General features: G+C 42.0%; 1 protein-coding gene and 1 long non-coding RNA gene across 2 annotated transcripts; one reads left to right on the forward strand and one right to left on the reverse strand.

Moving 5' to 3' along the window:
• Positions 1 to 34: 34 nt before the first annotated feature.
• TMEM41B (transmembrane protein 41B) lies at positions 35 to 11,213 on the forward strand. Its single transcript, XM_068194631.1, has 8 exons — positions 35 to 175; positions 213 to 360; positions 2,167 to 2,284; positions 3,297 to 3,425; positions 4,999 to 5,092; positions 5,931 to 6,035; positions 7,811 to 7,949; positions 8,406 to 11,213. The coding sequence occupies exons 1-8, from the start codon at positions 50 to 52 to the stop codon at positions 8,573 to 8,575; spliced, it is 1,029 nt and encodes a 342-aa protein (XP_068050732.1). The 5' UTR covers positions 35 to 49; the 3' UTR covers positions 8,576 to 11,213.
• Positions 2,827 to 8,502, reverse strand: LOC137476403 (uncharacterized). Its single transcript, XR_011000356.1, has 2 exons — positions 8,375 to 8,502; positions 2,827 to 3,037 (listed from the first exon to the last, which is right to left on the reverse strand). It is a non-coding gene; the product is annotated as an uncharacterized lncRNA (long non-coding RNA).

An 11,213-nucleotide genomic window follows, 5' to 3' on the forward strand; every position in this document is an offset into this window, starting at 1 on the left:
AAGGACGTGGAGCCCAACACGTGCTCCCGTACACCACAGCAAAGCCGTAATGCCCCGAGAAAAGCGCATGCGCCGTGCGGCGGCGGGGGCGGGAGCGCGGCCGCGACCCGGTGGGGTGAGGAGAGGAGGAGCGGCCGGTCCCGCCTCCTCCTTCTCCTCCTCCTGCCCGCGCCTCCCGGTGCTGCCGGTCCCGCCTCCTGCTCGCCGCGGCTCCGGTGCCGCCGAGGCCTGCCCCGGCCCTGACTCGCCGGTCCCCGGGGCGCCGCAGAGCCATGGCGCAGCGAAGGGTGGCGGAGCGCGGGCCTTGCCCGGCGGCGGCGGCGGCGGAGAGCGCCAGGCACCAGCGGCAGCTTCTAGAAGGTGCCGGGGGCTCGGGGCGGCGGGAGCGGGGGTGACCTCGCCTTGGCATTGGACGGTGCCCGATGCGGGTGTCGGTGCCCGGGGCCGGTGCCCGGTGCGGCTCTCGGTGCCTCTCGGCGCCTCGGGCACCGGCCCCGTCCCGCGCGGGCACTGTGGCGGCCGGGCCGGGCCGGGCCCCTCCCGGTGCGTGTGGGGTGAGGCGGCTCCCGCGCCTCGGCGCCCGAAATGGGGCACCGACCCCTTTCCCTTTCCCCTTTCCCCGTGAGGGAAGGCGCGTGTTCCGTGTCTGTGTGTCTGTGTGTCTGTTGGCGTTGTTCCACTCCCGGCACGCTTGAAGTACAGAAAGTGGAAGTGGCAGAGGGCTGAGTTTTCCTTTTTTGCCCTATAAGTTGCTTATTTGTTTATTTATCTAGAATTTATTTTGCTCCTTGGGGAAGGCGGTGTCAGAATAACCGCGGTTACAGTGCCGTGGACAGGTTGCCCAGAGAGGGTGCGGAGTCTCCCCCGGTGGCGATACTCGAGAGCCGTGTGGATGCAGTCCTGCTCCTGGGATCACCCTGCCCGAGCTGGAAGGTTGGGCCGGGTGACCGCTGTGGTCCCTTCCAGCCCGGCCGTCCTGTGATTCTGTGGTTGTAATTGCTTTGTGGCTGTTGCCTTTGGCCTCGGCTGACCCAGTGCACCCCTGTGGGGTCGCGCTGACCTTAAACCTAAAAAGCCTCGCAGCCGATAAAATGGCCAGCTCGCCCAGCGGGCTCCGTGGGTTTCGTCATCCAGTCGCTGCATTTCACAACAGTGAGGTGTCGGCCTGACCCGCTTGAGTGTTGTGTGTTGGCATTGTAGTTGTGCCAGCGGCATCTGCGAGGGAAAGCACAGCCTCGGCTCTTTGTGTGCTCTCCAGGTGACCCTGGGTGTGAAGCTGGGTGAGCCTCAAATGCCTGAGGAGAGAGTGGTTTAGTACACACACACACACACACACACACACACACACGCCCGTGTGGATGCAGAGAGTACTTAGCGTGGTGTTCATTTCAGTTCTAAATCCTTTATGTGTGTAGTTGGATTTGTGTTTATGAATGCATTGCACTGATGTGGTCATTTTGATAAAAATCTAAAATACAGAAGAGGCCTAAAATGTCATTATGTCGCTTACTGTACTCCCATTGCTTCCACTACACAAGGACTTAAAGGCTAATAAACACTTACGTATATATATCCACATGGGTGTAAAATATGTGTAATTCCCAAGACTAGCACTTTATATCCTAGGCTAGCATGTGTGTTTATGTAGATTTCCTCCTAATGAGTGTGTCTCACCTAACTGGCTGTATCTGGTAGTCTTTCATTAGAGGGGGGAAAAAAACCCAAATTCTGTTAATGAGCAGGTTTTTAAGTTACATTGTACATCCTGGAAATTTAACTTCAAGTTGAATCTCTTGTTAATTAGACTGGCAGAAGATTTCTGGCAAAAAGGAAAACATATGTATGGCTTACGTTGTTCAACTCTGTTTTTTCTTTTTACAAATGTATTTATTAATTGAGGCTTAAGTTATTATGGATCATAGAAGGTGACTTCTGTGGGATGTTTGCCAGCATAAAAACTTCAAAGTTGTTTGAAAGCTTTCTGGGAATGTGAGCAATGTGTGTTATTGAAAGCATTGGTTGGAAGATGTCCACAGAGAGTTTACTTTAATATTCCCTTAAAGGATGAGTTTGAAATCTGTTGTAAGTCATGAGGGATTGGGTTTGTTTGGTTTTGTTTTGCTAGTGCTGGGTTTTTCTCTAACTTTGTTTCATGTTTAATTTCAGGGAAAGCTCTTGCAGAAGGTGGATCAGCTCGGACATCACTTCTTATTTTAGTGTCCATCTTCTTATCAGCTGCTTTCCTTATGTTTCTGGTATATAAAAATTTCCCACAACTTAGTGAGTAAGTATGTTATAAAAGTTTAATTTATCAATTTATTTGCTTTTCAGTGTCGGACTGTAGATGAGCCTGCATGGGGATATGACATAAACTCAGAGAACTGCTCTTATCTGAGGTTTCTGTTGCACAGTGGAGATCCCGTGTTCTGAGGTGTTACCCCCGGCACATTATCAGGGGTAACTGACTCTTCTTAACCACCTTCAGCTGAGAGCCAAAGTGTGTTTGGTTCAGGCTGAGTTCACTTGAAACTTCCTTGTGCCTTGATGAACCTGGGGGCTGTCATCAAAAGGGGAAACCCTTCTTCCTTCCTAGCTAAACTTTGCCTTCACTTTTTCTCCATCTTGTTGCACCCAGTACTTGTGTTGGGATGGCAGGCAGGCTGACAGGAGGAAGCCTGCTTGTCTGACAGCCTTCTTTTTCACTTTTAGTAGTTAAATTTCTGTCTGATTAACTTGGTCAACAAGGTCAGTTTGCAGTGGCCCATCCCTAAGCCTGATACAGAGGGAGCAAAGACACTTAAGTGTGCTGCCCAGGGTTGCACCAGATTAAGGTGTGACATGAGATTTTGCCCTTAGAACTTTATTTGTTTGTGAGGTGAAGTTCTGCCACTCCTGCTGCACTTCAACTGTTCTGACCCTGGCACTGAGGCAGCTGCAGTTGGTTTTGGCTGCGATATTGGCTGCTTTCACTTGCCAAGGTTTGGTTTTGCACAACTGTTTCTTTTTTATCAGTACTTGGTAAGAAAAAAAAAAAAAACTAGAAAAGAAGGACATCATTGTACTGAATAAAAAAACCAGCTTGCAAATACCTAAAACTGGGGATTTTCTAATATAAACCTCACAGTAAATATTAGGTGTTCATCTGAGAACATTATTACACCAATAATCATGGTTTGTTTGCTGAAGCTGTAATTTAGTGTTGTAGTGTATCTAATTATCTCTGTATTTGGTAAGTAATTGTACTACGCTGTTTGATTATATTTCCATCATTCCTGCTTTTTTTTTTTCCTCTTCAGAGAAGAAAGAGAATGTATAAAGGTTCCTAGAGATATGGATGATGCAAAGGCCTTGGGAAAAGTCTTGTCCAAATACAAGGACACATTTTACGTTCAAGTGTTAGTGGCTTATTTTGCCACATATGTTTTGTATCCTTTTTCTGATATAAAGGGCAATTTTAATGTCATGCTTCTCTGAAAATGAAAAATACAATTTGATAAATTCTTGGTCATGGGTGAAGTTTAACATACCTAGGAGTGTCTACAAAGAGACACAAATATTTTAAACTCTTGGCAATTTAAAAACCTTTTCTCTGTATATTAGGCTTGGTCTTACTCTAGTGTTGTGATAACTTTTAAAATAAAGTGAATTTTGAGGTAGAAATTACTGTTTGCTCTAAAAGAAAACTGACTACTGCTTTGCTCTTCCTTAAGACATTCAAAGTTCCACATAAGGGTAATTTCTAGAATATTTAGCAGTATTTCTGAAGGAAAGTATTTTGAGCCATCTTTCATCTCTGTACTGCCCAAATTCACTAAACCAAATCTCTGTTAGAGAGACAAATTTCTGAAGTGCTTTCTGTCCAGGGAGGCACAAAGGCTACCTATGTTCTGTGTTGACTTCTATTTTCTGAGTGCTGAAAATATTAATTAATCATTAAACACACTCTTAACTGGAACACTTATCTGAAGGTTAATAACTTTAAAGCTGTAGAAGAGGTTTGTGTCACAGTTTTAATGTAGGAGTCTTTTGTAGCTCAGGAGAGTCAGCACTGAATGTGCCATTAGTAATATCCTTCAGCTTATTATTTCAAAGTATTCCACAAGAAGCATTTAATATTTCCCAAATTACAGATCTAGGAAGAAAATTAAAACATTAGTTTATATATTAACAAGGAGTAGAATAAATTGGCTCTTTATTGAGCTGCTCTAGCAGTTCTAGATGTGATGACCTTTACTGTCTCAGCAGACTGTGGTCAGTTTCCAGGCATGGTACAGTTACCTCTGAACCTTGACATGGCTTAGCAAAAGCTGTACTGCACTCAGGAAAACTACTGGGCTTTTTAATATTTCAGTCAGTTCAACTTGAGTAAAATCGTGTAAAATTGCTTTATAACTTTTCTATCCAAAGTGGGCAATGCATCATAGTCTCAAGTATGCCTAGCAAGCCTTAAGTCCAACAGCCTGCTTGCTTATGCTGCAGAAAGCTAATTTTTGCCTTTTAAAAATTTCTGACTGAAATTAGTCATCAGCTATAGTAGTAAGTGATTACACCAAGTCTATTTGTAAGGAAGTAATAAGCCTGCATACATTCAGTCTTCCATGAAACTTGTGCTTATGGGCTTGCACAGGCCTGTGAATTTTCCAGAGAGAATGTCTGAAACTGCACATGTCTAGTCAACACGGTAAAATCAGAAGTAGGTGTTTCTGGAAGTCACAGTAAATCCTCTGTGATAGCTGTAGCACAGATAAAGAGAAAAATGTGGTCAGCTTTTATTACTTTGTGACTTATTGTTTGTGTGTGTAGTGATGGATCTGCATCTTGTTGCTCTGTGCTTCAGCTTTGTGTGCTACTCCACGAAAGGTTTTTTGAAGTAAGGCTTTTGAGAGGCCCTGCCTATTTATGCTTTTTCTAATTGTAAAATGTATCCTGACTGCGTATAAAATTAAGAACCATGTAGCTTTTTAGAAATGTGTTTTTCCTTAACAAAGATGCATCCAGCTTGCAAACATTTGCTATTCCTGGGTCTATATTCCTCAGTATCCTGTCAGGGTTTCTTTATCCCTTTCCACTGGCCTTATTTCTTGTTTGTTTGGTAAGTATGGAAAGTAGTTTGTGGGGGCATATATTTCTATCCATTTGGAATACAACCAAGCATCTGAGCAGCTTCCTGTTGGAAATGATCAGTCTGAAACTGGCATGCACTTCAGTTTCTGATGAACTATTGACTTCTTACTCAGCTCTGCTGCAGGAATGGCATTACCCACAAAATTCACTGTAGCATTGAGTGATGGTCCAAAACGCTGTGCTGTTTCTCCAGGTTTTCATAATAGTGAAGACATTGGAGTGTGAATCAGAGTTTCCCACACTCTGAACTTGTTTAGCATCTGCCTGAACCCAGTTGTAATTTCACTACACAATTACTGTGGTTCTATTATCACACTGCAAAATTCATCTGTTTTTTAACTGGCTTAAACATGCAAGAAGCTTAGTTTAAGATTTGAAATGTATGTTACCAACAAGCTTTAAAATATGTCATGGGCAGAAGATGCAATCATAATGAGCCTTAGTATTGAGAAGGTAGGGAGGACCCTGTTCAGTTTTCATGTTTGAATTTCTTTAATGGCATTGTGCCTCTTATTTGCAAAGCTTTCACTGTTCAAAGTCTTAGGACTGCAGAAGCATTCAATATTAACTGATACGTAATCAATGTTGTCTACTTTGAGTGCTGAGATTGATCAAAATGCCTTGGGAATAAACTGTCTTGTGTCAGCACCATTCTTAGGAGCGTGTCCATACTGCTGGAGGAGAGCCCTAATGGAGGGCTGCATGGAAACCTGCTCTAGCCAGGCAGTGGGGTTAATACAGACATAAGGCTGACATTAAGTAGAGTTTCTGCTCATTTGTTGTCTGTTTTTTTGGTTCTTTTTCAGTGCTCAGGACTTGGAGCTTCATTCTGCTATATGCTGTCATACTTAGTGGGACGTCCCGTTGTGTACAGATATTTAACAGAAAAAGCAGTAAAATGGTCAGAACAGGTAAGGTTTGTAGAGATGCTGGAACTTAATGTACAAAATGAGTCATGGAAAACTAGGAGGTCTTGTGCTCATGTATCCAGTTACACAGAAGGGATTCTGGAAGCATTCCTGATTTTATGGTATTTCCCATGAGAAAGTTGTGCTTACCTAGGAAGTGTTTGCAACTGATCACCCCCCTGGTTTATTTAGTGTCAATAGGAAACCTCTCCAGTTTCAGGTAATCTCAAGGAATTGCTCTCTGAGCATTAGCACTAATGAAAGCTGGGTTTGTATTTTTGTGTTGGAGGAACCTGTAGCTGTAGGTCTGATTGAAAAACTTACTATGAACATGTTGTAGTTGGAGTATTTAGAAACTTTTTCTTAGAGTATCTGGTAACATTAGTTTCAGCAAGTCTTGATTGTGAGGTGAACCTAAAGGTTTTGTAGTACAGAAATACAGTGTGAGTTGTACTTGACTTTGTGTCTTTAATTGATACTCTGAAACATTTGAACAAATTTTTATTTTTTGCAAGTTTGAAGCACACATACTCTGTTCAAAATTTTTTTGAATCACATAAAAATGCTTTAAACTTGTTCCTCATTAAATAAGATATGGAGCTGTGTCAGGCACAATTGACCTTGTTAGATTTTACAGTACCATTTTGATTCTTGACCCAAGTAAATCTTAATGTTGCAATAGAATCTTGAGGCTACTCTGAGTAGCAAATGGTTACTATTGCCCTTAGTAGAACTGAATATGTGATTTTAAAATTGCATGTGCAGCTCATATCTCACTGTTTCCAGGTTAATTGGACTGTATAATGCTTATCATGCTTGCATGTTGAGGTTAAGGCATTTTATATGCAGCATTAATCAATATTTAAATATTCTCCTTTGTTAAGGTTTAAAAAACCCACGGTGCTCCTGATCTTGATGTTAGAGTAAAATCTGAATTTGGCTAAAGCTGAAAAACAGGGTTGTGACTGGGCTGAGCTGCCATTTGAGATTTCGGGTGGAGTTGCAATCAGACCAAGTGTGTTTTCAACTGTTTGAGGCTTAAGCTTAGTGCAGGTCTGCCAGGATAGGCCAGAATTGTGGATGCTTGGCTATCCTTGCAGCTTGGCTCGAGGTTGCACTTGCTGTCTGAAAGGGCTGGTGTGCTAGAGACAGGCTGCAAGGAGAAGGGCCTTTGTTGTAGCACTGATGTAAGGAGCTGGGCTAGACCTGAGCACATAATTAAGACTGTAAATGAAGCTGGAGCTGGTTGCTCCTGGGTAAATGTCCATGCTGGACACTGTAACCTCTGGGGAGACAGGCTTTGGAGCTGTGCTGGGAGCAGCCACCTCGTGAAGTTCAGAGCTGTGACCTGGCTGAGTTTCCAGGTGAGAAATGTAGCTGTGTTTCAGGCTTGATCACAAGTTAGGACAGAATGGCTTGAGGAGCAAACTTCATTGCTAGTTCCTGCAAAAGCTTAGGAATGGGGTGACAGGCTGGCTGTGGTGGCTGGGCTGTGGCTCTGCCTAGAACTCCTTTGCTGCTTGAGTTGGCTGAGTCAGTCACACACATCACCGCTGCTCTGCCACACACAGCTATTTCCAGGCTGATCTCACTGTATTTAACAGGTGATTCACTGGGCACTCTTCCCCACATCACATTTTTAACTGATTCTTATGTTTGCAATGTGTAAATGTCTATAAAATACAGGGAACAAAACTCTTTAAACCTCTATGGCTGTGTATTTTCAAGGCAGGGATTTTTTTAACCAGAGTTTTGTTTGTTTGGTTTTGTTTTGGCAGGTTGAACGACATAGAGAACATCTCATTAACTACATAATATTTTTGAGAATAACACCTTTCCTCCCCAACTGGTTTATCAATATCACATCTCCTGTAATCAACGTGCCATTGAAAGTGTTTTTCATTGGCACTTTCCTAGGTAAGAATTGTGGCTAGTGAGCCACAGTTTGGGGTGGCCAGAAGAAGAGGTATACACTATGGCTTTTTTAATTGGCATATTTTTGCACATACTTTTAAATCTGATTAGGAAACAATGTATTTTTCATTCATGAACTTTATGAAAAAGTTCGTTATTTTTTCTTTATGAAAAGTCAGTTTGTAAAGAGATAACTTGAAATCTGAAGAGTCTAAAGAGCAGAGATTATCTGCTTAGTCTCCTGTATTTGAGTTTGCATTAAAAATATTAATAATGGCTTGAAACCAGTTTTATGGATAAAGGTTTTTTATCTTTGAATTCTGTATTTACAGCCCTCTTTTTTTTAAAAAAAAGTACAAGACAACAAAATCTCAACAATCTGATATTAAAATTGGAATGACCAATTTTTAAGGGTTTTTTACCCTAACAAGCTGTTTTTTCATCCTTTCCTTGCTCCAGGTGTAGCACCACCGTCTTTTGTAGCCATTAAGGCAGGAACAACGCTGTACCAGCTTACAACAGCAGGGGAAGCTGTTTCCTGGAACTCTGTTTTTGTTCTCATGATTCTAGCCATCCTCTCCATCCTACCAGCTCTCTTCCAGAAGAAGCTGAAACAGAAGTTTGAATAAGGATCAGACTGGACCAGAATTTCCCATACTTCATCTCAGGATCAGCACTTCTGATATTTGTATATTTGCTTTTCTATTGGATCTTAAGCAATTATAGGGGAGGCTTGTGATTGATAAGAATGTCTTTAAATGAACGCATGGCCTTAAACCGAAGGAAATGTGTTCAGAAATGTACTGCATATAGTTTTGTATCCAAACACCAGTGTTTTACTTTGGGATGGTGTGTGTGTGTGGCCCTCAGGATGAGGGAAGTGAGAACGTAGATGTAACATTTTGCTCTAGTTATACATGCAGAGCAAAAATTGTGATGTAGACATAAACTACAGGTGATGCTCTCTAACACTTGCAGGAAAACCCCCTGAACTATTCAGTCCAACTTTGTAACATTCTCTGTAGGCTTGCATGTGGTCTGGTCTGAGTTAATTTCTCACTAACAATATTTCCCTTCTTTTTTGCCTTGGGGAATTTCAAAATAATGTAACGGTGCTCACTCAGAAACAAAGGTTCTTTGCAGTACTTTAACTACAATGCTATTCTCATCCTGGTTGTTTACTTCTATTTATTAGTGCTGTATGGAATTAAATACTTGAACCTACATCTGCTTTACTTACTGGATTAACAAAGGCAAATTGTCACTTCATTCCCTCTTGGTCCCTGTAAAGTTTTATTCTGGGAGCAGATACAGGAAGGGAGGGAGCAGCTTAGAATTCTTACCTTGGCTAGCTGATGATTTTTAAGTTCTAATTTTCATTTTCTAATGTTGAATAATTTGCCAATATTTCACTTGCATAGATTTATCCTGCCAACTTAAGAAAGTGATGGTATGATTTTATAAAACTTGCAGTTTTCAAGCGATTTAAAAACACTTGAGCAGTGTAATATTACCATTTCTCAAGCAATATGTAAAGAGTATAAAATTTCTCATTGCAGCTTGATTAGCTTAAAGAAATGTCAGGTACACAAACTGGTGCAGTTCCTGTCAAACAGCTGATCCCAAATAACGTTCAGAGCACCATGGAACAGCAGGTTCTTGTGTCGGTGTATATAAAAATGGGGGTTGCGTTGTCTGCCAAGGCAGTGACTGGCAGTGGGCAGCCAGCCATGACTCACCTTCAGTAGCAGTCTGTATTGTCTCAGTAAGGTACAAGATACCTTCCTTCCCCTGTGCTTCCAGCTGTGGAATTTGTTGAATTTGTTGTGTTGTCAGCGGAACCCCATCAAACAAGGCCCTGGGCAGTGAGGAGCTGGGCAGCACATTGATGTTTCATCTGACTGAAACCAGTGCTGCTCGCATGGTTTGAGCTGATGCCCCTGCAGTGTCTTGCTGGAAAGGGACTCAACACATCAGCATGTGCTCCAGTTCCAGGGTTTATTTGTCTGTGTCCTTGTGATCATATCATAGATCTTCGAGATGTAAGAGAACAGTTCATGAATGTGATAATGTAAAAGGTACTGACTGGTACCTTTAAAGGGTTTATTCATTTTTGTAACGTAATGTTAATTGACTGCTTCATTTCATCACAGTATTACTTGTAAATATATAGTAAATATTATTGATACACCATTTGTCTTTTATTTAAATCCAGGCTGCACAGTAAATGCTATTTTTTACATAAGTGTATAAAGGAATTTATATCAGTTCTGTTTGCAAGTTTATTGTAAGATCATTCAGCTCCAGCAATTCTTTTGTTGTTCAGAATTTACTCTAAAAGTGTACTTTGGCATTTAAAACTGAACAATGATTACTTTCATTGCTGCCATTCTAATCTCCAGAGCTCCTCTACCCAGGGGATTTATTCCGTAGTAAACCTGGATGTGAACTGAGCCATGTGAGCAAGTGTCCCTTGGACTACTGAGTGTGAAGCTGCTGTGGATTTACAGCCTACTTTTCTGCAGAGTGAACTCCTCATGCAGATGAACTCTCAGAATAAATTACCTACCACTTACTTTACAGTGGCTTCTCTCAAAATCTGTCTCAATTCCTGGTCAGTAACAGAAGCTGCTGTGAAATCCCTCCCATGCCAATGTTTTGGTGGAACCTTGTCGCTAAAGAAGGAGCTGAACTCTCTTTCAATCTAACGTGACTCTTGCTATCACTTGACATTTTCTCTGGGTTCTGTTTCACTATGGAGATGGGATCAGGCTGTTACTGAAGACCTGATGTGTTTCAGCCACAAGACTGGCCTCCCACCACAATAACTAAAAGCCTTAAGTTCAAAATAGAGTTCTTTACTTTTTCAAAATCTTAGCATTTTTTAACCCATCCCTTCTGTGTTTATCTTCAGCTCTCAGCAGCCTGAGTGCTTCCCTATCCCATGAGGACTTCTGAGCGTTGTGCAGAGTAAGGCAGGCCTTGTGGAAAGCAAAAAAAGCACTGTGCTGTGGGGTACTGTACTAGCCTACTCTTTCCTTTAGGGAAACCAAGAGATAGCCATAACATTTTGACAGAAAAACAGTGGCTACCATGAAACAAACCAGGACAGCAGAAAGATGTAGCTTTGTTTTTTAATTGCAAGGGATTTTTGAGCTGTTAGGCGACCTGTTTATCTTTTGGAAGTTTTTTTTGTGATACCTGCATGACATCATTACTAAGTGTCTCTTGCCATTTGATAATAAAGCTGTTGTATAAAATCTGAAA

Source organism: Anomalospiza imberbis, chromosome 6 (genome assembly GCF_031753505.1).
Source record: "Anomalospiza imberbis isolate Cuckoo-Finch-1a 21T00152 chromosome 6, ASM3175350v1, whole genome shotgun sequence".
NCBI classification, from domain to species: Eukaryota; Metazoa; Chordata; class Aves; order Passeriformes; family Viduidae; genus Anomalospiza; species Anomalospiza imberbis.

Coding starts and splice junctions, on each gene's coding strand:
- TMEM41B (XM_068194631.1), top strand. CDS start 50: ATGCCCCGAGAAAAGCGCATGCGCCGTGCGGCGGCGGGGGCGGGAGCG. Junction 176..212: donor CCTCCTCCTGCCCGCGCCTC/CCGGTGCTGCCG, acceptor CTCGCCGCGGCT/CCGGTGCCGCCGAGGCCTGC. Junction 5,093..5,930: donor CCTTATTTCTTGTTTGTTTG/GTAAGTATGGAA, acceptor GTTCTTTTTCAG/TGCTCAGGACTTGGAGCTTC.